We start from the raw sequence: 27,985 nt of genomic DNA, 5'->3' as shown, positions 1-27,985 counted from the left end.
TCTGGCAGATCCTGGCTGAGGGACTCTGGCAGGTCCTGGCTGAGGAACTCTGGCAGGTCCTGGCTGAGGGACTCTGGCAGGTCCTGGCTGAGGGACTCTGGCAGGTCCTGGCTGAGGGACTCTGGCAGGTCCTGGCTGAGGGACTCTGGCAGGTCCTGGCTGAGGGACTCTGGCAGGTCCTGGCTGAGGGACTCTGGCAGGTCCTGGCTGAGGGACTCTGGCAGGTCCTGGCTGAGGGACTCTGGCAGGTCCTGGCTGGACGGCTCTGGCAGGTCCTGGCTGGACGGCTCTGGCAGGTCCTGGCTGGACGGCTCTGGCAGGTCCTGGCTGGACGGCTCTGGCAGGTCCTGGCTGGACGGCTCTGGCAGGTCCTGGCTGGACGGCTCTGGCAGGTCCTGGCTGGACGGCTCTGGCAGGTCCTGGCTGGACGGCTCTGGCAGGTCCTGGCTGGACGGCTCTGGCAGGTCATGGCAGGACGGCTCTGGCAGGTCATGGCAGGACGGCTCTGGCAGGTCATGGCAGGACGGCTCTGGCAGATCATGGCAGGACGGCTCTGGCTGGTCATGGCAGGACGGCTCTGGCTGGTCATGGCAGGACGGCTCTGGCTGGTCATGGCAGGACGGCTCTGTAGGGAGGAGAAGGAGAGACAGCCTTGTGCGTGGTCTAGGCACTGGCTGCGCTGGAGAGGAGGAAACAGCTGGAGAGAGAACCCGGAGAGACAGCCTGGTACGGGGGGCTGCCACCGGAGGACTGGTACATGGAGGTGGCACCGGGTCTACCGGACCGTAAAGGAGGACACGTGCTCTTGAGCACCGAGCCTCCCCAACCCCACCAGGTTGAATGGTCCCCGTAGCCCTGCCAGTGCGGCGAGGTGGAATAGCCCGCACTGGGCTATGCAAGCGAACCGGGGACACCACCTGTAAGGCTGGTGCCATGTACGCCGGCCCGAGGAGACGTACTGGAGGCCAGATACGTTGGGCCGGCTTCATGACATCCGGCTCGATGCCCAACCTAGCCCTCCCAGTGCGGCAAGGTGGAATAGCCCGCACTGGGCTAAGCACGCGTACTGGGAACACCGTACGCTTTACCGCATAACACGGTGTCTTACCAGTACGACGCCTTCTACCTCCACGGTAAGCACGGGGAGTTGGCTCGGGTATCCTACCCGGCTTTGCCACACTCCTCGTGTGCCCCCCCCCCCAAGAAATTTTTGGGTCTGACTCACGGGCTCCCAACCGCGTCGACGCGCTGCCTCCTCATACCAGCGCCTCTCAGCCTTCGCTGCTTCCAACTCCTCCTTGGGACGGCGATATTCCCCTGGCTGAGCCCAGGGTCCTCTACCGTCCAGGATCTCCTCCCAAGTCCAGGAGTCCTTGTTGCTCAGTTGAGCATTCCCTTGCCGCTTGGTCCTCGTTTGGTGGGTGATTCTGTAAGGGCTGTCTCTCTCCTCATCCTCGGACGAGGAGAGGAGAGAAGGATCATCAGACCAAAATGCAGCATTCGGGAAATAAGCCATCTTTTTATTATTAACGACGATGGCAACACGAAAAAACAAAACACTTTTTCAAATATACAAAAACAAGAAAACGACGTTGACGAAACCTGAACATAAACTTACATAACTAAACGTAAACTCACGGACAGGAAACAGACGACATCAAAATAAACGAACAGCCAAACAGTCCCGTATGGTACATACATTCGACGACACAGGAGACAATCACCCACAAACAAACAGTGAGAACACCCTACCTAAATATGACTCTTAATTAGAGGAGAACGCAAAACACCTGCCTCTAATTAAGAGCCATACCAGGCAACCAAAACCAACATAGAAACAGATAACATAGACTGCCCACCCAAAACACATGCCCTGACCTAAACACATACAAAAAACAACATAAAACAGGTCAGGACCGTTACATCAAGAACTACAGGAAACGTATGATCTCTGTAATTGCAAACAAAGGTTTCTGTACCAAATATTAAGTTCTGCTTTTCTGATGCATCAAATACTTATGTCATGCAATAAAATGCTAATTAATTACTTAAAAATCATACAATGTGATTTTCTGGATGTTTGTTTTAGATTCCGTCTCTCACAGTTGAAGTGTACCTATGATAAAAATGACAGACCTCTACATGCTTTGTAAGTAGGAAAAACTGCAAAATCGGCAGTGTATCAAATACTTGTTCTCCCCACTGTATTTTCTATTTCTTACATCTGCAAACAGCTAGTTTGTCTTTTCTTAGCAAGTTGGGCCTAAATCGTGTTAGCTGCTAATGCTAATCGCTAATTAACTGGCTAGCTAGCTAATAAATGTACTGAGACAGAACAAATTATACATTTAAAAAAATATTATTTTATCACCCATCTACACACACACAATACCCCATAATGACAAAGTGAAAATATGTTTCTAGAAATATTTGCAAATTTATTGAATATTAAATACAGAATATATAATTTGCTATGACACTTTAAATTGAGCTCAGATGCCTCCAATTTCCTTTGATCATCCTTGAGACGTCACTACAACTTGATTGGAGTCTACCTGTGGCCAATTCAATTGTTTGTACATGATAGTTTGGAAACGCTGCCTATATAAAGTCCCACAGTTGACAGTACATGTCAAAGCAGAAACTATACCATAAAGTCCAAGGAACTGTCTGTAGATCTCATAGATTGAATTGTGATGAGGCATACAAGGTATAAAACAATTTCTAAAAGTGTTGAAAGTTTCCAAGAACACAGTGGTCTCCATCAAAGGGGAAATTGAAAAGAATATGGAACTACCCAGACTGCCTAGAGCTGGCCATCCGCCCAAACTGAGCAACAGGGCAGGAAGGACCTTGGTCAGGGAGGTGACTAAGAACCCAATGACCACTCTGACAGAACTACAGAGTTCCTTGTTCGAGATGGGAGAACCTGCCAGAAGGACAACAGTCACTACAGCACTTCACCAATTTGGGCTTTATGGGAGAGTGGCCAGACAGAAGCCACACCTGAGAAAAAAGCATGACGGCAAACCTGAAGTTTGCAAAAAAGGCATGTGAAAGACTGAGCGCATATGGAAAAATATTCTGTGGTCTGATGAGACGAAAATATTATTAATTTGCCTGAATGCAAAGCGCTATGTCTGGAGAAAACCAATCACAGTTCATCAACCGTCCAACACCATCACTACCATGAAGCAGTGTTGTGTTCGAGACCAAATCGAATCCAAGTCAAGACCAAGACCGCAGGAGGGGCGAGACTGAGACCAGAAAAATGCGAGTCCAATTCAAGACCATGATTGTAATTGTGTCAAATCACCACCATAAGAGTTCAAAATGTCCAGTATTTCTATATTCATATTTCAGAACATATGGATTCTTTAGACATTCGGAATAGTGAAAAGATGCATGCCGAGGGAAAATAGAGCAACTCTACAAATTATTGCTAACCCCAAACACAGTGGGGAACAATGGGCTTTCTACGCCTTCAGAGAAGGGCTAAGGATTTATAAAATAATGATTATAATAATGATAATTGTATTATTTTCAATGCTGTTCGGATTTAATCTCAAGTTTTTACTAAAACGTATGGAAACTTCTGCCTTCTTGAAGGCCAACAAGTTACTGCGCAATAGTGAGCAGTAGTTTTCCCATGGTCTAGCTAGCTAGCTTTCGTTGTCGGCTATAGCAGGTGTTATTAAAGAGGATGTTGTTGCTAATTTGTTAGCTTCTCTCTTTTCAAGAAGAACTTTCAACAAGAAGTTACATTTCAAATGATCATCACCTGGTGAGTGGAACTTTGTTTTATTGCAACACACTTGCTGTTAGCCATTTCCTTGAAAATAACTTGTGTGTGTGTGAAACACTGTTGCATTTAAAGTGGAACTGACAGCATTTTATCAACATTAAATCTTATTGAAATATGTTTATAATACAACCTCAGAAATAAAATAAAAACATCTGTCTCGTCCAGTACCGGAGTCTACACAGACCGGTGTGCTATAGCCAATCAGAACTACAATAGACCTTTATACAAATAAGTAATTTGCAACATGGGCCTGCCATCATTCACTTTGAACTAGACTGTGTTTACAGGCAGTTGCAACAGCACGACATTAGATCATTAGAAAGCATTTGCCAAAAGCCACAAAATACACCTGAATGGATTTCTAGAAATATGTAAACACAACGGGAGTCCTCTTAATTTTGGGAACTTTACAGTTCTATTGATCAAACAACCATGAAAAGGTAGACTCTCGCTCTCCCTCAGTTATGCACATCAACAAGATCAACAACTAATGCTAGCCAGAGCAAGATGAGCTCAAATCTAACAAAGGAACATTAGACAAACCCTCTGAAATTCAGCCAATTGGCTGTCACAATTGCACTGATAAACGATGGGGAATTATAGCCTACTCGTCCTTCTGCAGCTTGTCAGCCAATGCATGCTTGTCCCAACCAAATCACCCAAGCTAACTGGCTAATGTTGGCTAGCTAGCTACTTCCAGACACAAATGAGAGAACACCTCAGTCTGACCTTTTTACTCGCTGTAGCAGAGCTGGTTAAGTTGTGTTTTTGTATTATTTTAATTGGGACCTACTGGCTTATTATGTCCTAGTTTATGGACTGCTTATCCTTTAACATCATGCTTTCCATCGGCCCTATGCAGTGGTGTAGTGGTACCTGGAGAAGTGGGTATACTCTAATTTTGCCCCAAAGTTTTTTCTTTCTTGTTTTTTCCCCCCACTCTCAAAATCACACTTTTTAAAATAAAATGAAAATAAAAACATGTAATGGTCTGTCCACAACAATGCTTAAACCACATCAATCTGATTGGGTGTGCCTGTCAGGGCCTGGCTCCCCTGTCCACCCAGGCCCGATCCATAACTACGCCCCTGACGCAAACAGCATATGACAGTTGCGCATCACAAATAGCCTACTAACCAACACTTCGGACTTAACTTTTTCCATACCTGGTTTGCATACCCATTGTTGCCTTAGTTAGCATTTACTGGTAGATATAAGTTCAAACGTCTTTGCTACCGTACCGGCTACCGATGTCATTCTTCGGTGAGCTGCTCCATGCCAAAACCAGTTGAGAGATGCACACTCTTGCTGCCTGCAAATGATATTCCGCTGAAACTAGGCTATGTGAATATATTTCACATGCTTTGCGATTGTGTAGGTTACTTTGTGCATGATTTCCCTGTTGTTCTACATAATTGATAAATCGTATACCTCCACTACACTATTTGGATATGCATCAGTAGGGAATAAGAAGTGAGTATAAGCAATGCCCACTGAAAAAGTGGGTATGCAGCTTATACCTGCGTTTACCCTCCACTACACCATTGGCCCTTTGTGTTTAACAGAAATTGCACTCTCCTACATGAGTGCACTGGTATTACGGTTGCTGTCCTTTCAGAATCACCAACCTGTCACACACTGAAGGCCTATGTCTATAATAGATATAAAGGCTGTTAATATTGTATACATTTGGCCTGGGGGGGTGGTTTTATGCGCTGACTGAATGGAAGCTGATAATTATGAGTTGAGAAAATCTGCAAGGAAGAATGGGAGAAAATCCCCAAATCCAAAGGTGCAAAGCTGATATAGACATTCCCAAGACGACTCAAAGCTGTAATCACCGTGCTTCTACAAAGTAATAACTCAGTGGTGTTAATACTTATGTAAATGAGATATTTCTTAGATTTTATTTTCAATAAATCTGCAAACATTTTCTTTTTAAATATATATTCAGGCTGTAACAACAAAATGTATGAATACTTTCTGCAGGCACGGTATGTTGTAATGGCTGCCAAAAGGTGCTTCCACCAAGTATTAACTCAGGGGTGTGAGGACATACACAATCAAGACATGTATTAATTAGGACACTTTGAAAATGTGTAGATACATTTTTTAAATAAAAATGGAATCCTTTTTAGATTAAATTTTAAGGCAGCAAAATGTGAAGATGTGTGCAAGGGGTGTGTAGACTTTCACTAGGCACTGAACTTTTGAGCCTTGCACCTAATACTATGATGACCTAAAACTATAAATGATTTACTTCTTTAGGTTATTTATTGTGTGAGAGTATACACATTCTCCTAAGACTGCCTTGATATTTACTGTAACTACTAGTGGTGACGCAACCGTGGTGTGTGTAGTGTCATTGACAGTGTAGTAGTCCTTACCTCATGGGACAGGTAGAAGGCAGCGATCCCCAAGGGCCAGAAGCAACACAGCATGGAGAAGACGCTCAGGCCCAAGTGGTCCCTCGGTGGCATCATGAGAAAGTTGTCTTCACTCTCTGAGTCGCTCGAGTACTCGCTCTGTGAAAGCACAAAGAGTGACTACTTTTAGATGCAGGTCAAGAAAGGCGAGAGGTTTACAGAAGACTGCACTATATCGCAGCATATGGTGGTCTTGCTGATGTGTTGTAGAAATAAATGTTACTTCTCTTTACTTCAGATGGCTCTGGTTTTCCTCACCTCAACACATTTGTTCAGGCACTGAGCTTGCACCGCTGTGCTCTCTAGCAGTCGATTTGCACCGAGAGGGCACTGTACATATGTTCAACCAGACAGGGGCACAACCAATCATGCCAATTGGACAATGATGGGCAAACTGAAACCCGGGTCCAGCGACTGCCAAGCCAACACAGTATATCTCAAACCGGTCTGGGCTACCCCCGAATTCACAACATTATACTTCCATGGTTGGTTTCATTGACTCTCCCATTTAACTGCTCCTAAATGTACCTGTTTTTAGCTACAATCAGCTTGAGCAAACCTAGTGGATCATGCTTGAAATACCGGTAAAAGAAAAATGCCCCCAAAAAAGCCCAAAAAGCGTGGCCCTAATTATGAGGGCATTCTTGCCCTGGAGGGTGGATTAGTAAGACATTAAAATCATTACACCTCCTCAGACTAGCTGATTAACTTCAGATGGGTATGGAACAAGACGCCAAAAATGTATAATTCACTAATCTCATTCCACACACAGTGCCTAAATCTGACGGTAATAAAAAGGTCAGAGGGCACAGTAAATTATAAGATATTGAAAGGACTTAGGCTGTCTAGGTTACTATCTATGTAAATTTGGAAGGTTTAGACATGTTTTACTCCACAAGTACTGCAAGAACATTGTGAAGGGCAGTCCAATACTGTAAACCCAGGGGAATTATGTTGACATGCTCTGGAACTTTGGCGACTGGTAAGTCTTTTTTAAAACCTCCCGCTTTGGGCTGGATGTGTTAATATGTAGTTCATAAATGCATAATCTATAAACAGAATTCATCTTTTACCTCAATTAGCCACAAAATCCTTAGTTTGAAAGTGACTGTTTACTGGAAGCTGTGCAGCACCATTTTCCCAAAATGTTCCCCCAAGTGGGCCAGCCCCCAAGCAATTTGAGTTCCAGCCAATGAGCTTTAGCCCCTTGCTATTTGAGTGACAGCTAGCAAGATGCACACACAGCAGAGTGAAAGAGAGAGCAATAACGGTGTGCACATATCTACACGTGACGTAGTATGCAATTTTCGGGGACCACTTTTGGCTTGTGAAGGCCGGCTACTGGCTAAGTATAGAAAACTACCAGAGAATCTCTAAGTATGAGGTATAGTATGTGCAATACATTTTAAGGATGGTCGTCATCTACAAATATTCTGTGGGAACCTCACATATTATTAAATTGCTGTGTATTTCAAACAAACCACGATGAGAATCCAAGGAGCTACTTTTGTAGTGAATAAAAGGCCAAATGAAGCAGTGGCGGTATTTTTAGCTTTCTCTAGAATTTTACAACATACTGTAACAAAGATCATATTAATTAAGAATGAGCTATAAAAATGTTGCATACCTTGATTGCTCCAGTGACAACCACCAGAAACCATGGCAACACCAGAAACCAACAATTTAGTGACGACTCAAATGTTTCCTGCAAACATTTAGTATTAAAATAACTAGTCTTTGAAGGTCACATAGACCCAGGGATAGGGAAACAATATATCCACCCGAGCCCACATAATGTACATATTTTTCCCTGCCTGGTCTGTGCTGAGGCCTATTGAGCAGGGAAATGCCTGCTGAATCAGAGGTGTTGAGACATCTTAAAGGACCCAAGAGATCTTTCTCCTTCAAACAAAAACCTCAGAAATCCATCTGGTCCATTATTATTTGGCTCTAAATGCAATAACACAAACGTCTAACCATACAGCAATATATTCATGCGTTTCTTACATACCTTACAGCGTAATGTGTTATGATAAAAGACAGAGCCCCAAACCTTACCTCCAGGTCCTGGAACTCATCATCATCATAGGACAGGGTCTGGATCTTTGCATCCTCCACAGACATGTCCAGGAACTTGCCATCGGCAAACATCAGCGTATCCTTGGAGCCGGCAGAGGAACCGGATGCCAAGTCCTCTATGAAGGTGGTCTCACAGCAATCCCCGACTCCTCCATCGCCCCAGGCCCGCAGCGTGTTCTCAGAGTACAGGATCAGGTCGGGCCTGAAGCATGGGTCCATGCCCTGGGGTAGAGCGCTGGGGTTGAGCAGCTGTGGGTGTCCCCCTCCTCCACCCACTCCCCGGCCATTCTGCTCCTGCTGGGGGGATAGGTTGACCACCATGTGACCCTGGTATTTGGGGGCCGAGTACACCGACACCAGCCCTTCAGTCTCCACCATCAAGCTGCGTGTATTGATCAGTCCGTTGTGCTTGCAAGAGCTCAGCCCTGCATCCCCTCCTCCGCTGGCTGGAGAAGTTGTCCCCTGGGTGGGGTACTCAGCCTCCACAGCCTGGCTGGAGCACGACCCTGCTCCCTGTCCACCCTCCATCCTGACTTACAGAGCTGGATTGTTTGGTCAAATCCCCTCCTCTTTAAAGGTCTCTCTCATAGGGGCCTTGGGTTGGGGAAGGCATGGGATGGTAGGCTGCACTCTCCTGTGGGAGGTCAGATTAAAATGGCTTATCAGATAAAAAAGGGCTTTTGTATTCGATTTACATTGTTGTTTTTTCCTCCATCAAAAGCAGTATAAAACACCGACAGAGCTTTAAGCCTGTACATGCTTCCTCTATTCATGTTACTGAATTGGTAATTCAGATGAGAAAAACTGAGTTTTTTGAGGGGGTTTAATCAGTGATTGGCTTTCTGCCTATTTTCATATAATCTTGCACTCAGTTGTAAATGTATTTAATTGTGCAGAGTTATTTTGGTAAATCCAGCTCAGTCAGAAACATGGTCAGGTAAAGGGGTTATCAAAAAGTGAAGAGTGTTTTGTCAATTAATATCCACCATCTCTATGAAGATTTAATTGCACAGCTAGCTGCCAGTTACAAAACATCAACCCTGCCAAGCATTAAATCCTGAGAGGTTCGGTGCTGCCTAAGGCACTTTAACTCCCGGCCTACATCACTTTGCATTTCATCTGGTGGGGTGTGTACCAACAAATGCATTTTGTTGGCAAACACATACATGACTGCATGTGCACATGCACACACCTCACCCCCCTCATTCCCTCTTAGCCCTGCAAGCTTTTGGTCCTCAACCATGCCAATATAGTCCCTGCGTAAGCAGTAACGTTGCATGTCAGAGCCATAGATTCCACCAATTGCATTATCTATCTGCATGCTATACCTTGCCAAGGCCTGGAACAGAAAGGCCCTTTTTGCTAAGTTCAGCAGTAAACTGTGTGTGCAGGATGAGGCTCTAATGGATGCCATGTCCAAGTCAGCTTTTAAGTGTATTGCCACAGTGTGTGAGAGCAGCTTCTTGTGCAGCATCCTGTGACAAATTAGACACCTCGCTGAATGTGGGAGGTATTGGGACTTCCTTGGCTTGAGTTCAAACCTTTATTTGTTTTCTTTTTTGTATTTTGCAAAAGAGTTCAACATGCTGCTTTGTATTCAATGCCTCAGGGACAGTAAACCAACAGCCTTTAAGCACATATCAAAACATTAGCAAATTAATGGTTCATTAGCAAATTAAAGGCTCCAGTGGAATTAAAATGGACTGCCACTATTCCATTTCTATCCCCTTCAAAAATCAAAGCTAAGGTCAAGCTAAAGCCTATAGAAGGGACAACTGTTCAACATTACAAAATCTCTATTTAGATTATGAGAATATCTAGCTGGTCACATTTTGGCTCAATGACAGTGCTATATCTGAGCATTTGAACATAAGTGGCCATTACAAGAACAAGCTTTTACAGGCTTAACTCACAACTGAGTCTAATTGCAATAAGGACAATAATGGCACAGTCCTTTTCCTGAAGATATATTACACTGAACAAAAATATAAAACGCAACATGTAAACTGTTGTTCACATGTTATTAATGAGCCGAAATAAAAGATCCCAGAAATGTCCCATACGCACAAAAAACTTCTCTCAAATTTTGTGCACAAATTTGTTTACACCCCTGTTAGTGAGCATTTCCCATTTCCCAAGATAATCCATCCACCTGACAGGTGTGGCATAGCAACAAGCTGATTAAACAACATCATTACAGGTGCACCTTGTGCTGGGTACAATCGAAGGTCACTAGAATGTTTGTCACTCAACACAATGCCACAGATGTCTCAAGTTGAGCGTGCAATTGGTATGCTGACGCCGAAATGTCCACCAGAGCTGTTGCCAGAGAACTGAATGTTAATTTCTCATACCACAAGCTACCTCCTAAGTCCTTTTAGAGAATTTTTCAGTACGTCCAACCGGCCTAACAACCGCAAACCACAAGTAGGGCTGGGCGATATGGACAAAATCTCATATCCCGATATAGCACATTTTCTATTATTAATGAATAAATAGTTTACATAAAATGACCACATGTAAATGCCTATTTCTTATTACATTTTGAATTACACTCAACAAATAAAAAAGGTACTTACTCATATTTAATTTCCTTTTATTTAGAACCTGTGCACATTTTCAATTAAGCATGTAACAATATAAAATATGAATGTAAGAAATCTAAAAAGGTAAATAGAAAACACTTCAACTATAGTTGCAAACAAAATAAAAATAGGCCAAATACAGTGTGGCAAAAAAGTATTTAGTCAGCCACCAATTGTGCAAGTTCTCCCACTTAAAAAGATGAGAGAGGCCTGTAATTGTTATCATAGGTACACTTCAACTATGACAGACAAAATTAGAAAAAAAAATCCAGAAAATCACATTGTAGGATTTTTTATTAATTTATTTGCAAATTATGGTGGAAAATAAGTATTTGGTCAATAACAAAAGTTTCTCAATACTTTGTTAAATACCCTTTGTTGGCAATGACAGAGATCAAACGTTTTCTGTAAGTCTTCACAAGGTTTTCACACACTGTTGCTGCTATTTTGGCCCATTCCTCCATGCAGATCTCCTCTAGAGCAGTGATGTTTGGGGCTGTTGGTGGGCAATACGGACTTTCAACTCCCTCCAAAGATTTTCTATGGGGTTGAGATCTGGAGACTTGCTAGGCCACTCCAGGACCTTGAAATGCTTCTTGCGAAGCCACTCCTTCGTTGCCCGGGCGGTGTGTTTGGGATCATTGTCATGCTGAAAGACCCAGCCACGTTTCATCTTCAATGCCCTTGCTGATGGAGGGAGGTTTTCACTCAAAATCTCACGATACATGGCCCCATTCATTCTTTCCTTTACACGGATCAGTCGTCCTGGTCTCTTTGCAGAAAACCAGCCCAAAAGCATGGTGTTTCCACCCCCATGCTTCACAGTAGGTATGGTGTTCTTTGGATGCAACTCAGCATTCTTTGTCCTCCAAACACGACGAGTTGAGTTTTTACCAAAAAGTTATATTTTGGTTTCATCTGACCATATGACATTCTCCCAATCTTCTTCTGGATCATCCAAATGCTCTCTAGCAAACTTCAGACGGGCCTGGACATGTACTGGCTTAAGCAGGGGGACACGTCTGGCACTGCAGGATTTGAGTCCCTGGCGGCGTAGTGTGTTACTGATGGTAGGCTTTGTTACTTTGGTCCCAGCTCTCTGCAGGTCATTCACTAGGTCCCCCCGTGTGGTTCTGGGATTTTTGCTCACCGTTCTTGTGATTATTTTGACCCCACGGGGTGAGATCTTGCGTGGAGCCCCAGATCGAGGGAGATTATCAGTGGTCTTGTATGTCTTCCATTTCCTAATAATTGCTCCCACAGTTGATTTCTTCAAACCAAGCTGCTTACCTATTGCAGATTCAGTCTTCCCAGCCTGGTGCAGGTCTACAATTTTGTTTCTGGTGTCCTTTGACAGCTCTTTGGTCTTGGCCATAGTGGAGTTTGGAGTGTGACTGTTTGAGGTTATGGACAGGTGTCTTTTATACTGATAACAAGTTCAAACAGGTGCCATTAATACAGGTAACGAGTGGAGGACAGAGGAGCCTCTTAAAGAAGAAGTTACAGGTCTGTGAGAGCCAGAATTCTTGCTTGTTTGTAGGTGACCAAATACTTATTTTCCATCATAATTTGCAAATAAATTCATTAAAAACCCTACAATGTGATTTTCTGGATTTTTTTTCTCATTTTGTCTGTCATAGTTGAAGTGTACCTATGATGAAAATTACAGGCCTCTCTCATCTTTTTAAGTGGGAGAACTTGCACAATTGGTGGCTGACTAAATACTTTTTTGCCCCACTGTATATACATACATACACACAGTTGAAGTCGTAAGTTTACATACACCTTAGCCAAATACATTTAAACTCAGTTTTTCACAATTCCTGACATTTAATCCTAGTAAAAATTCCCTTAGGATCACCACTTTATTTTAAGAATGTGAAATGTCAGAATAATAGTAGAGAATTATTTCTTTCAGGTTTTATTTCTTTCATCACATTCCCAATGGGTCAGAAGTGTACATACACTCAATTCGTATTTGGTAGCATTGCCTTTAAATTGTTTAACTTGGGTCAAATGTTTTGGGTAGCCTTCCACAAGCTTCCCACAATAAGTTGGTTGAATTTTGGCCCATTCCTCCTGACAGAGCTGGTGTAACTGAGTCAGGTTTGTAGGCCTCCTTGCTCAAACATGCTTTTTCAGTTCTGCCCACAAATTGTCTGTAGGCTTGAGGTCAGGGCTTTGTGATGGCCACTTCAATACTTTGACTTTGTTGTCCTTAAGCCATTTTGCCACAACTTTTGAAGTATGCTTGGGGGTCATTGTCCATTTGGAAGATCCATTTGCGACCAAGCTTTAACTTCCTGACCGATGTCTTGAGATGTTGCTTCAATATATCCACATAATTTTCTTTCTTCACGATGCAATCTATTTTGTGAAGTGCACCAGTCCCAGCAGCAAAGCACCCCCACAACATGATGCTGCCACCCCCGTGCTTCATGGTTGGGATGGTGTTCTTCAGCTTGCAAACCTCCCCATTTTTCCTCCAAACATAACAATGATCATTATGGCCAAACAGTTCTATTTTTGTTTCATTAGACCAGAGGACATTTCTCCAGAAAGTACAATCTTCGTCCCCATGTGCAGTTGCAAACCGTAGTCTGGCTTTTTTATGGCGGTTTTGGAGCAGGGGCTTCTTCCTTGCTGAGCGGCCTTTCAGGATATGTCGACATAGGACTCGTTTTACTGTGGATATAGATACTTTTGTACCCGTTTCCTCCAGCATCCTCACAAGGTCCTTTGCTGTTGTTCTGGGATTGATTTGCACTTTTCGCACCAAAGTGCGTTCATCTCTAGGAGACAGAACGCATCTCCTTCCTGAGCGGTAGGACGGCTGCGTGGTCCCATGGTGTTTATATTTGCGTACTATTGTTTGTACAGATGAACGTGGTACCTTCAGGCATTTGGAAATTGCTCCCAAGGATGGACCAGACTTGTGGAGGTCTACAATTATTTTTGATGTGTTGGCTGATTTCTTTTGATTTTCCCATGATGTCAAGCAAAGAGGCACTGAGTTGGAAGTTAGGCCTTGAAATACATCCACAGGTAAACCTCCAATTGACTCAAATTATGTCAATTAGCCTAACAGAAGCTTCTAAAGCCATGACATAATTTTCTGGAATTTTCCAAGCTGTTTAAAAGGCATAGTCAACAGTGTATGTAAACTTCAGACCCACTGGAATTGTGATATAATTCACTGTAAGTGAAATAATCTATCTAAACAATTGGTGGAAAAATTACTTGTGTCATGCACAAAGTAGATGTCCTAACCGACTTGCCAAAACTATAGTTTGTTAACAAGAAATTTGTTGAGGTGTTGAAAAACTAATTTGAATGACTCCAACATAAGTGTATGTAAACTTCCGACTTCAACTGTATATCGTCATATCGCCCAGCCCTACCCACAAGTAACCACGCCAGCCTAGGACCTCCACATCTGTCTTCTTCACCTGTGGGATCGTCTGAGACCAGCCATCTGGACAGCTGATGAAACTGTGGGTTTGCACAACAGAAGAACACAAACTGTCAGAAAAAGTCTCTGGAAAGCTCATCTGCGTGCTCTTGGTCTTCACCAGGGTCTTGACCTGACTGCAGTTTGGCGTCATAGCCGACTTCAGTGGACAAATGCTCAACTTCGATGGCCACTGGCACACTGGATAAGTGCTCTTCACAGATGAATCCCGGTTTCGACTTTACCGGGCAGCTGGTAGACAGCGTGTATGGCATTGTGTCGGGCGAGCGGTTTACTGATGTTAACATTGAGAACAGAGTGCCCCATGGTGTCAGTGGGGTTATGGTATGGGCAGGCATCAGCTACAGACAACGAGCACAATTGCATTTTATATTTTGTCACAAACCGGCTCACAGTCCGTAACAAAAAGGGAGACAACGTGGAGATAAGGAATAACAAAAATATGTTTATTAACTGAGGTAACGTAAATACAATTAACAATGGTGTGTGTAGTCAGTAATCTGTAGGTGTAAGTGAGTGGTTGCGTGCACAAATGTGATAATGATGGGTGTTGAAAGGTGCAAAAGCAAACAAACAAAACGGCCACAAAAATGCCATGCATGGAGAGAGTCTCCTCAATGAATGGGGAAGAGGTGAATTTATCCCGGGACACACCCGGGCCCAGGTGTCCCATGTCGCTGACAACCCTCCCAGCTCCGCCCGCCGACATCCTAATAAGGAAAACAAGAGCAAAGAGAAAGAATACGGCAGACAGAGTGGGAGAGTCGTCACACAAACAAAATACTGCCCTGGATGGATACTAGCAGAAGACCCAGCCTGCATCCCAAATTGACCCAACCAGCGTCCCAAATCCATGTGTTCACACTTCCACTTGCCCCAGCCAACCTCGTCCTCCACAGACTTCAGCAACCTTTGCGCACAGGAAGCAACCTTTAAGAGGAAAGAAGAAAACGAGACCAGAAGGAGCGGACAGGAGCGACAGAACAGAACAATACCAAACAAAATAAACAATGGTCAGGCACGTAGACATTCAGAAACAGGGCGCACGAGAGAGAACGTCAGCAATAAGCTCCAACGAAAAGAACGTCTCAGGGTCCTTCTCATTAAATTTTGGCAACAACCTTAAGTTTCCAACAATATCAAATGAGTCAGGGGCATGACCGAGAGAGGAGCAACCCCTAGGTAAATCTGGGTCACCTTCCCAGAGGAAACTCTCACCTGAGAGCTTTCCTTCCCTAACCAACTGTAGCCGCTCTTGTTGCAACTTGATTTTTGCATGCTCCAAATCCTGTGTAAATGCCAATTCCTTTTCACACTTTACATGACCATGCTCTAGTTGTAACAGAAGCAGTTCCTTCTGTTGTTCAAAAGACAGACCACTAAGTCTAACAGATGGGGCGGCCATTGTAACGAAACGGGGAGACGGCTGGGGAGGTGGCGAGTCCTCGGCAGAGGCTGCCCCAGTGTTAACTTCAAGAATACCACTCTCAATCAGATTGGCTTTCAATATCAACATAACAGAATTATTTTGACATTTATCACTAATTTCAATCTTGTAGTGTTCAGCGATCTTCAACAGCTGTTCTTTAGTACATAATTCAAACAGTTCCTCTGATGGAAAGCGAATGAACTTGTCTACATTAGACGCCATAGTCACAAGTAAATACAACAAAAACAAAAAACATCTCGCTCTTCCCCTCCACTGAGCACACCAGACCGGACCACAACAAGAGAAATGCCAATCACACTGGGCACCACAGAAGAGAGATGAGATATATATGGAGATTGCCCAAACCCCACAATAACTCAACCCTAGTCTTCGTGCGGATTTGTGGTGAGTAATTACGCACTGTAGCCCGCTGGCAAGGTTAAAAAAATAAATAAAAAAAACAGCACGCTGGCAGATTCCCTCCAAGCCACGAATGTGCCCCCGAGACAACTGCTCAGTTCACGGACACCACACAAAAATAACAAACAAAATAACCATGCCCAACGTATTCCATAGTGAAACCATGCCCAACGTATTCCATAGTGAAACCATGCCCAACGTATTCCGTTGCTAAGCCTAACAGGGGAAAGAGAAAGGCTATAGCTTCAGGTAGCAAGTGTCACTACCCTACCCAAATCTCCCACTGAGGTACACAGCCGATTGTACTCACTTCCTCTGACCACTGTCCCAACAGCGAGTAGAGCAAGAGTCTCCAGCCTGGGAAGGGGCCTGGAAACTAACCAATATACTCTCTCCAATGCAGCACACAACCAACTATCCACCGCAATGTCAAGTTTACCAAACAAACAAAGGCAACCAGTACTGAGCACCAAACGTTACAACTCAAAAAAGCTGTAACAAAAGATGCAAACAAAGCACCAACAGAGATAAACATTAACTCCACGTTTTCTCCCAAACACCATACCTGCAAGATCCCGGATGAGCCCCCACTTGTCACGAACCGGCTCCAAGTCCGTAACAAAAAGGGAGACAACGTGGAGATAAGGAATAACAAAAACATATTTATTATCTGAGGTAACGTGAATACAATTGACAATGGTGTGTGTAGTCTGTAATCAGTAGTGTAAGTGACTGGTTGCATGCATAAAATGTGATTATGATGGGTGTTGAAAGGTGCCAAAGTAAACAGCCACAAAAATGCCATAACCAAAATATAACAGTGTGTCTGCATGGAGAGAGTCTCCTCAATGAATGGGGAAGAGGTGTATTTATCCCGGGACACACCCGAGCCCAGGTGTGTCCCCATCTCGCTGACGACTCACCCAGCTCCTCCCGCCGAACATCCTAATAAGTAAAACAAGAGCAAAGAGAAAGAATACAGCAGACAGAGTGGGAGGGTCGTCACAATTTGAATGCACGGAGATACCGTGACAAGATCCTGAGGCCCATTGTTGTGCCATTTATCCGCCTCCATCGCCTCATATTATGGCATGATAAAATCAAATCAAATTGTATTTGTCACATACACATGGTTAGCAGATGTTAATGCGAGTGTAGCGAAATGCTTGTGCGAAGCGAGGCGGCCATCTCGGTCGGCTCCGGAAGTAGATGATAATGCACGGCCCCTCATTCCCGAAAGGATCTGTACACATTTCCTGGAAGCTGAAAATGTCCCAGTTCTTCCATGGCCTGCATACTCACCAGACATGTCACCCATTGAGCATGTATGGGATGCTCTTGACTGGCGTGTACGACAGCATGTTCCAGTTTCTGCCAATATCCAGCCACTTCGCACAGCCATTGAAGAAGAGTGGGACAACATTCCACAATGAACTCTATGCAATGGAGATGTATCGCGCTGCATGAGGCAAATGGTGGTCATATCATACCAGATACGGACTGGTTTTCTGATCCATGCCTGTTTGTTTTTTAAAGGCATCTGTGACCAACAGATGCATATACTGTATGCATTCCCAGTCAGGTGAAATCCATAGATTAGGGCATAATGAATTTATTTGCGTTATATTTTTGTTCAGTATAGATTGGCCACTTTGAAAGGGACTATAGCTCCATCTTGACAAGAATCTAAATCAATGAAGTGAGAATGTGAAGTGACAATCAGTCCCACCTCTCAACACTAAAATACAATGTAAACTTTTTTTATTTTTATATTATTTTCCCCTAAAGTCCAATGACAGTTTTGTTGGAGGTCGGATTCCATGTAAAGAATATGAAGTTGTAAAATATGAATTTCAGTAGGTTTGACAGAAATCATTATAGTCAGTTGTTAGGCTATAGTCCTGCCATGTCATGTTAATCACATTTTCGCATGGCTTTTTCACAGGTGTTGCGTCTGCCAGCTCTTACCGCACTTTTCAGTCCCTGATTAGAGGGGAACAATGAAAAAAATGCAGTGGGAACTGGGGGCTATAGCCTATAAATCTGAACGGTTACAACGTCACCTAACACAACGGTATCACATATTGGTTACAAGAGATGACAATGGGAAGGAAGTAATCAATCAGGCCAGATAACACTCATTTTAAAACATAAACGTTAAGTTGTCGACTGATAGGCTATCCTAACTTCCCATGAAAGCAATATACAGTGCATTCGGGAAAGTATTCAGACCCCTTGACTTTTTCCACATTTTGTTACGTTACAGCCTTATTTTAAAATTGATTAAATTGTCCCCCCCAATCAATCTACACACAATAACAGGTTTAGAAATGTTTGCTCAATTATAAAACATAAAAATGAAATATCACATCTACATAAGTATTCAGACCCTTTACTTACTCTGCCCCTTTGGCAGCGATTACAGCATCGAGTCTTGTTGGTTACGACGCTACAAGCTTGGCACACCTGTATTTGTTGATCCTCTCAAGCTGTCAGGTTGGATGGGAATTGCAGGCACGCTTTAATGAAGCTGCCAGTTGAGGACTTGTGAGGCTTCTGTTTCTCAAACTAGACGCTCTAATGTACTTGTCCACTTGCTCAGTTGTGCACCGGGGCCTCCCCCTCCTTTTTCTGGTGAGAGCCAGTTTGCGCTGTACTGTGAAGGGAGTAGTACACAGCGTTGTACGAGATCTTCAGTTTCTTAGCAATTTCTCACATGGAAAAGCCTTCATTTCTCAGAACAAGAATAGACTGATGAGTTTCAAAAGAAAGATCTTTGTTTCTGGACATTTTAGGCCTGTAATCAAACCCACAAACGCTGATGCTCCAGATACTCAACTAGTCTAAAGAAGGCCAGTTTATTTCTTCTTTAATGAGCACAACAGTTTTCAGCCGTGTTAACATAATTGCAAAAGGGCTTTCTAATGATCAATTCGCCTTTTAAAATGATCAACTTGGATCAGCTAACACAACATGCCATAGGAACACAGGAGTGATGGTTGCTGATAATGGGCCTCTGCACACCTATGTAGATATTCCATAAAAATTAACAATGTCTACACTGTACTTCTTATCAATTTGATGTTATTTTAATATATATATATTTTTTTGCTTTTCTTTAAAAAACAAGGAAATATCTAATTGACCCCAAACTTTTCAACTGTAGTGTAAGTATTCAGACCCAGAACTTTATTGAAGCACCTTTGGCAACGATTACAGCCTCGAGTCTTCTTGGGTATGACACTACAAGCTTTGCACACCCATATTTGGGAAGTTTCTCCCATTCTTCTCTGCAGATCCACTCAAGCTCTGTCAGGTTGGATGGGGAGCGTCGCTGCACAGCTATTTTCAGGTCCCTCCAGAGATGTTCGATCGGGTTCAAGTCCGAGCTCTGGCTGGGCCACTCAAAGACGTGTCCCAAAGTCACTCCTGCGTTGTCTTGGCTGTATTCTTAGGGTCGCATGTTGGATGGTGAACCTTCGCCCCAGTCTGAGTTCCTGAGCAGGTTTTCCATCAAGGATCTTTCTGTAGTTTGCTCCATTCATCTTTCCTTCGATCCTGACTAGTCTCCCAGACCCTGCCACTAAAAAACATCCACACAACATGATGCTGCCACCACCACGCTTCACTGTAGGGATGGTGCCAGGTTTCCTCCAGACGTGACGCCTGACATTCAGGCCAAATAGCTTAATCTTGGTTTCATAAGACCAGGCCTGATTGTTGGAGTGCTGCAGAGATGGTTGTCCTTCTGGAAAGTGCTCATCTCCACAGAGGAACTCTGGAGCTCTGTCAGAGTGACCATTGGGTTTTTGGTCACCTCCCTGACCAAGGCCCTTCTCCCCCGATTGCTCAGTTTGACCCAGCGGCCAGCTCTAGGAAGAGTCTTGGTGGTTCCAAACTTCTTCCATTTAAGAATTATGGGGGACTTGTCTTGGGGACTTTCAATGCTGCAGAAATATTTTTGGTACCCTTCCTCTGATCTGTACCTCGACACAATCCTGTCTTGGATCTCTACGGACAATTCCTTCAACCTCATGGCTTGGTTTTTGCTCTGACATGCACTGTCAACAGTGGAACCTTATATAGATAGGTGTGTGCCTTTCTAAATCATGTCCAATCATTTGAAATTACCACAGGTGGACTCCAATCATGTAGACACGTCTAAAGGATTATCAGTGTAAACAGGATGCACCTGAGTGTAACAGATGTGAAATGGCTAACTAGTTAGCGGTGGTGCGCGCTAATAGCCTTTCAATCGGTGACGTCACTTGCTCTGAGACCTTGAAGTAGTGGTTCCCCTTGCTCTGCAAGGGCCGCGGCTTTTGTGGAGCGATGGGTAACGATGCTTCGTGGGTGACTGTTGTTGATGTGTGCAGAGGGTCCCTGGTTCGCGCCCGGGTCGGGGCGAGGACTAAAGTTATACTGTTACATGAGCACAATGTCGAGTCTCATTGCAATGGATCTGAATAGTTCCGTAAATAACATATTCAAAATATAAACAAATACATTTGCTAAAATTTCTAAAAACCTGTTTTCGCTGTCGTTATGGGGTATTGTGTGTATATTGAGGGAATAAAATAATTGAATCTATTTAGAATAAGGCTGTAATGTAAAAAAATACATTAAAAATAAAATAAAATAAATAAAAAAGGAAAGCGGTCTGAACACTTTCTGAATGCACTCTTAGTTTGTGGGTTGTGTGCAACGGGTAACATAGCGCGCCTACGGGTTGCACAATTTCCTAGAATTTTAATTCCATAAAAGGTGCATGCACTGGATTGCAATTCTGGTAAAGTAAAGGAATCCAGTTCAGTTTAATGAATTACAGTGTAGGGCAGGGCTCTCCAACCCTGTCCCTGAAGAGTTACCCTCCTATAGGTTTTCAATCCAACCCCAGACTTAACTAACCCAACGTTTCCCAAACTCGGTGCGCATTTTGTTTTGCCGTAGCACTACTAAGCTGATTCAAATAATCATCAAGCTTTTATTATTTGAATCAACTGTGTAGTACTTGGGCAAAACCCCAAACGTGCACCCCTTGGGGTCTCCAGCCCAGAGTTTGAAAAACGCTGAACTAACCTGATTCAAGCGTGCTAGATTCGGGTTGGAGCGAAAACCTACAGGACGGTAGCTCTCCAGGAACAGGGTCGAAGAGCCCTGGCCTACACTGTAATTCATAGACTACCTATGACACAATGTAAACAGAGAAGTAGGCTAAAACGTGGTCAGCGGCGGATCAAAATAATTGCACGAAGTCTCCGGGTGAACGGAGGAGTTGTCCATGGAGTTGTCATTCAAGGTCCTTTATTTACCGTGTTTGTAATGAGTACGGAACAGTTCCCAAACAGCTCACTCTATAAAGAAAGAAAAAATTGCCTTATAGGCTATGGCCCAATGGCCCACGCGGAGATGCGGCAATGTTTGTTAGTGACACATATATATATATAATTTTTTTTTTTTAACTAGTAGTCTACATGCATACCCTTTATCGTTTTATAATTCACCAGAATCACCCAAAACGAATCACTGAAAATAACATTTATTAGCTTGCTTGTGTTCTCCGCAGTCTCTTCTAGAAAACTTGACAAATGTACGATACACTATTTGCATTGCGAATAATTTACGAAGACAGTGTTATTCGGTTATGCGCTGGTGTCATCTTGGTGCAATCAATTGTTGCTGTAACCTGCAAGTTCGTGATCTGACTGGCAAGACATTCACACAAACTTACCTTCCAACGTGAAAGCGCGTTCTGCGGCGAGTAGACTAGATCCCGTCGGAAACATAAGTGGACCGAGGGTTTAACAATCCGTCAGCGATCCTTCCCTTACAGTAGGAATTCTCTACAGGCTATCCCATATAAATCTATCCAGGACTCTGTCTCCACCTAGTCTAACAAAAAGTGTTTAGCCAAAGCCTCAATAGTCCGATGTCCACCCTGAAGAAAAACATCAATGACATTTGTATTTTGTGTGCCTGCAAAGGGGGTGTTGCATTCTATCTTCTGCTCAGATGGGATGAATACAGCGGGGAACACGTGCGGCATACAGACAGACACACACCACCGGCTACAGCTACCACAGTTCTTACTTGTGAAGTGAAGGCAGCTGCACTGTGCTTTGTGTGTAAAAGTGTCAAATAGCAGCATTTCAGACCTTACCCGCTATCAATCTAGTGCTGGGTGAGTGTGAAGGTACCAATCAAATGGAACAGTTCACCCCATGGTCCTAAAGAATGCCTGTTATTTCAAAATATTTTTGTGCTGAAATAGGGATTTTATGCCATATTTCAAAGGGATTACAATATCAAAGGTTTATAATAAACTATGGTTTAGTAACCCATCTGGTACTATAGGTAAATCCTATACTGAATTGTATATTGACTCACAAATAACACAATTTAATGTTGTGAATGTTGAAGAATGATTGACCTCGGTCTCTACCTCGCTGTTGTTTCTCCTATCAAATTATCCAATGCTGCCCCCAGGTGTAGGCTACACGTCAAACAAATAATAAGGGTTGATGTACTGCAAGTCCCAGGTTTGGAACATTGAGCTTTAATAAGAACTAGAGACAGCCTCCAAGATGGCCGACCATTGTTTTCAATTTAATCTACTCATGGTTGCATACACCAATTTGTGGGGGCTGACATCTTGCTATTTCCGGTTTCAGGAGCCCATTAATACATGTGCACTAGCACTGGAGCACAGCCTGGAGCCCAGTGTGTGCAGCAGCATAGTGAGGGAGAAGAAATCTGTAGGCAACGAAGTACCACCACATAACCACTGAAAACATTAAGAACATTTTGTGTATGAGGACAGTGCTTTCGCTTGCTCTATTTGTGCACATCAAATCAAATTTTATTGGTCACATACACATATTTAGCTGATGTTATTACATGTGTAGCGAAATGCTTGTTTTCCTTGCTCCAACAGTGCAGTAGTATCTAACAATTCACAACAGTACACACAAATCTAAAAGTAAAAGTATGGGAGACAGTTGTATGATATTTTCTATTTAAAGGAACACTTTGGGATTTTGGCAATGATGCCCTTTATCTACTTCCCCAGAGTCAGATGAAATCGTGGATACCATTTGTATGTCAATACAATTCAATTCAAGTGGCTTTATTGGCATGGGAAACATATGTTAACATTGCCAAAGCAAGTGAAGTAGATAACACACAAATGAACAGTAAACATTACAGTCACAGAAGTTCCAAAATAATAAAGACATTACAAATGTCATATTATGTATATATACAGTGTTGTAACGATGTACAAATTGTTAAAGTACAAAAGGGAAGATAAATAAGCATAAATATGGGTTGTATTTACAATAGTGTTTGTTCTTCACTGGTTGACCTTGTGGCAACAGGTCACAAATATTGCTGCTGTAATGGCACACTGTGGTATTTCACCCAGTAGATATGGAAGTTTATCAAAATCGGGTTTGTTTTCGAATTTATGTGGATCTGTGTAATCTGAGGGAAATATGTTTCTCTAATATGGTCACACATTGGGCAGGAGGTTAGGAAGTGCAGCTTAATTTCCACCTCATTTTGTGGGCCGTGTGCACATAGCCATTCTTCTCTTGAGAGCCAGGTCTGCCTACGGTGGCCAATCTCAATAGCAAGGCTATGCTCACTGAGTCTGTACAAAGTCAAAGCTTTCCTTAAGTTTGGGTCAGTCACAGTGGTCAGGTATTCTGGCCAAATAGCATTCTAGTTTGCTCAGTTTTTTTGTTATTTCTTTCCAATGTGTCAAGTAATTATCTTTTTGTTTTCTCATGATTTGGTTGGTTCTAATTGTGTTGCTGTCCTGGTGCTCTGTGGGGTGTGTTTGTGAGGTGGGGTGTGTGTGTCTCTTCTCCAGATTCATCTCTCTGTAGGTGATGGCTTTGTTGTGGAAGGTTTGGGAATCACTTCCTTTTAGGTGGTTGTAGAATTTAACGGCTCTTTTCTGGATTTTGATAATTAGCAGATATTGGCCTAATTCTGCTCTGCATGCATTATTTGGTGTTCTGCATTGTACACAGTGGATATTTTTGCAGAATACTGCATGCAGAGTCTCAATTTGGTGTTTGTCCCATTTTGTGAATTCTTGGTAGGTGAGCGGACCCCAGAACTCACAACCATGAAGAACAATGGGTTCTATAACTGATTCAAGTATTTTTAGCCAGATCCTAATTGGTATGTCAAATTTGATGTTCATTTTGATGGCATATAATTCCCTTCTCTGTCTTGTATGAAGGAAGTTAGAGGTAGTTTTATGAGCCAATGCTAACTAGCGTTAGCACAATGACTGGAAGTCTATGGTTATCTGCTAGCATGCTAGTAGATACCCATAGACTTCCAGTCATTGCGATCATGCTAGTAGATACCCATAGACTTCCAGTCATTGTGCTAACTCTAGTTAGCATTGGCTCGAAAAACTACGTCTAACTTCCTTCATACTGGACACAGAGACATGAAAATGTTGAAAACGTTACTAAATACGTATGCAGTTATGATATACCTATTAACAAAGCGAGCTTATAATTCGATCACTCATTCATATATCTTTATGTACATATTGTCCCGTGTGAAAATGTCCGTGAAGACACTTGTCTGTTGGTCAGCGCATGCTCGGAGTACACGTCCTGGTAATCCATCTGGCCCTGCAGCCTTGTGAATGTTGACCTGTTTAAAGGTCTTACTCACATCGGCTGTGGAAAGCGTGATCACACAGTCGTCCGGAACAGCTGATGCTCTCATTCATGTTTCAGTGTTACTTGCCTCGAAGCCAGCATAGAAGTACTTTAGCTCGTCTGGTAGGCTTGTGTCACTGGGAAGCTCTCGGCTGTGCTTCCCTTTGTAGTTTGTAATAGTTTGAAAACCCTGCCACATCCGACGAGTGTCGGAGCCGGTGTAGTACTATTCGATCTTAGTCTTGTATTGGCGCTTTGCCTGTTTGATGGTTCGTCGGAGGGCATAGCGAGATTTCTTATAAGCTTCCGGGTTAGAGTCCCGCTCCTTGAAAGCGGCAGCTCTACCCTTTAGCTCAGTGCGGATGTTGCCTGTAATCCATGGCTTCAGAAAACCACCTGCGTGTTTGCCCTTTCCCTCTCCCTTCTGCAGGACTGCTTACTGTATGGATCCTGGTGTGACTGTCACAGCTGCAACATAACATTTCAACATGACAGAGTGAGTAGTTATTGGACATTGAGTGCAAATTGAACTATGAACTATGAGTACTGCTCCAGGGTTAATGTTATTGTGTGGCAATGGGTGTGCTGTGTTTTGGTAGCTTTCATTATATCCAGGTGACCTGATTCGGACGCAGTGTAGCAGCCCTACCCACCTGGTGGCATGTAATAACACACAAAAAAACAGTCAGGCATAAATAGTGCCCCCCCCCCCCCCTTTCATGGGAGAAATTACATGGAATTGTTCACTAAGGTGATAGCCCCCGGAATGAAACTCCTCCTGAAATGCTCAGTGCACCACAGGATCAACCGGTTTCTTTGACCTAATGGGAGGTGATCAAAGCAAAGGTGATGATCAAAGTAAAAGGTGATGTGGGTGGTCCGGGCTGAAGATTATGTGGCGGGCTTTGCGGTGGATAGGGCGATCATTCTGAAGGGAGAGTTGAGAACGGGGAGGCCAATCAGTTTAAATTCTTTAGTTTGTTGCATTGTGAGACTCTGAGCGTATTGTGATAACAGATGCTGCCGTAGATGAGTAGTGGTTCAATTATGCTCCGGTATAGTAGCAGAAGGAGTTTGAGTTTGACGGACAGGTTGCACATACATCTGATGACAGACAGACATTGCTGTGATTTCTTAGTTATTTCAGTGGTGTGTTATTCGAAGGTGAGTTTGTGGTCTATTGATATTTCGAGATATTTGAATGAAGGAACCATTTCGATGGCCTCTCAGTTGATGAGGAAAGGGTTGTCACGTTTTTTTTGCGGAAGTTGGTTGGTATTTATTTTGTTTTGGAGATTTTGAGATCCAGGTAGTTATTGCGATACCATTCACTGAATTGGGTAAAGGATGATTGATATTGCTGGAAGGAGAGGGGGTGGGACAGGATGTATGTGTCATCAGGGTACTTGAAAAGGAGTGTATTGTGGTCCATGCTTTGGCAGTCATTGGTATACAGGGTGTAGATTAACGGACTAAGAACGCAACCCTGCGGTGCGCCCGTGTTGGTGATGCGCACAGAGGACAGGGTGTCATCTATCCTCACGGCCTGAGGTTGATGGTGGGAGATACGTCCAGGTTATTGAGCTTCTGGATTATAGTGTGGCGTTGGATGGTGTTAAAGACAAAGCTGAAATCCACGAACAAGATGTGTGCGCAATTCCCTGTTCCCTCCAAGTGTTCCAGGAGCCTGTGCAGCATGCAGACCACCACGTCATCCGTTTCTCTCCCCACTTTGTAAGCAAACTGGTAGGGATCAAGGGAGGAGTGAATGGTGGGCAGTAGGATGTTAAGAACCAGTCTTTCCAAGCATTTCATGATCAGTGAAGTGAGGACAACAGGTCGGTAATGGTTGAACTCAGTCTGAGGAGACTTTTAGGAATGGGGACAATGGTAGATGTTTTTGTGCTGATGGATAGTGATAGGTCAAACAGTCTGTGGAGGATGGGGCTGAGCTCAGCAGCGCAGGCTTTTAGGACTCGACCCGGTGTCCCTTGTGGCCCCGCTGCCTTGCACTTAGCTTTGTGTCATCATGAGCCTGTGGAGATGGTTTTTCGGAGTAGCCTGCACACTTCCTGACTTTTTGAAAGGCATGCTTAGCGTTCATGTTGCTGAATTCCTCCTCCATCTTGTCCTTGTACCTTAGTTTGGCTTGTTGAATGGTATGTTCAGTTGGTGTAGGGACTGCATATCCAAATGGGAGAATGCAATCTTCATGCGTAATGCGTTTTTGATTCGCCATTTATCCATGGTTGTTCTCGTGGGGATCACACAGTGTATACAGAACTTGATATAGTCCGTTATTGTGGTAACCATTTGATCAATATTGTTGTTGGAACCAGACACGTGTGCATCCCAGTTCATACAGGCGAGGGACCCCTGGAGCTGGGCAATGGTGTCATCAGTCCATTGTGGGTAATAGGTGCCATGTGCACCGGTTTGAGTGTGTCAAGAACTGCAACGCTGCTGAGTTTTTCATGCTCAACAGTTTCCCATGTGTTTCAAGAATGGTTCACCACCCAAAGGACACCCAACCAATGGCCGCCCAGTGGTCGAAAATGGGTCATTGACAAAAGAGGACAAAGGAGGTTGATGCGAATTGTTTAGAGCAACAGACAGGCTACAGTTAGTCAACTGACAGTCCAGTACAATATTGGTGCCAAAAGACCCATAAAAGAATGCACAACTCATCGCACCTTGAAACGATTGGGGTATGGTAGCCGACGACCTTACAGAGTTCCACTTCTTTCAGCAAAAAACAAGAAACTGCAATTGCAGTGGGCTAAGGAACGGAAACACTGGACACAAACTATTTGGAGTAGAGATCCACTACCAGCCAACTTGACAAAACTGTAGGAAGCATTGGCGTCAACATGGCCCAGCATCCCTATGGAACGCTTGACACTTTGTAAAATCCATGCCCCAACTAATTGAGGCTATTCTGAGGGCAAAAGGGGGTGCAACTCAATATTAGGAAGGTGTTCCAAATGTTTTGTAAACTCAGTGTAAGTGGGCGTAAGGAAACATAACAGCTAATTGGGCAGATTGGTTGCCACTCAAGACAGTTTTGCGTGGCTGCTTGCTG

At 43.6% G+C, this 27,985-nt stretch overlaps 1 protein-coding gene across 7 annotated transcripts in view; it reads right to left on the bottom strand.

Annotated features, from left to right (window-relative positions):
- Window positions 1–22,417, bottom strand: part of LOC129836228 (synapse differentiation-inducing gene protein 1-like) — a 53,840-nt gene extending 31,423 nt beyond the window's left edge. Inside the window, exons 1-4 of one of the 7 annotated variants that reach the window (XM_055902103.1) lie at window positions 15,022–22,417; window positions 14,297–14,387; window positions 8,290–8,944; window positions 6,193–6,330 (exon numbers count right to left, since the gene is read on the bottom strand). In XM_055902103.1, the coding sequence (XP_055758078.1) occupies window positions 6,193–6,330; window positions 8,290–8,838 (687 nt within the window). In that variant the 5' untranslated portion in view covers window positions 8,839–8,944; window positions 14,297–14,387; window positions 15,022–22,417. Of the gene's footprint in view, window positions 1–6,192; window positions 6,331–8,289; window positions 8,945–14,296 lie in introns of all 7 variants that reach the window. The other 6 variants (XM_055902106.1, XM_055902107.1, XM_055902104.1 and 3 more) reach the window with 6 other exon arrangements.
- Between the last annotated feature and the right edge of the window lie 5,568 nt (window positions 22,418–27,985).

Source organism: Salvelinus fontinalis, chromosome 37 (genome assembly GCF_029448725.1).
Source record: "Salvelinus fontinalis isolate EN_2023a chromosome 37, ASM2944872v1, whole genome shotgun sequence".
NCBI classification, from domain to species: Eukaryota; Metazoa; Chordata; class Actinopteri; order Salmoniformes; family Salmonidae; genus Salvelinus; species Salvelinus fontinalis.
This window is presented reverse-complemented; position numbering and strand designations above follow the sequence as displayed.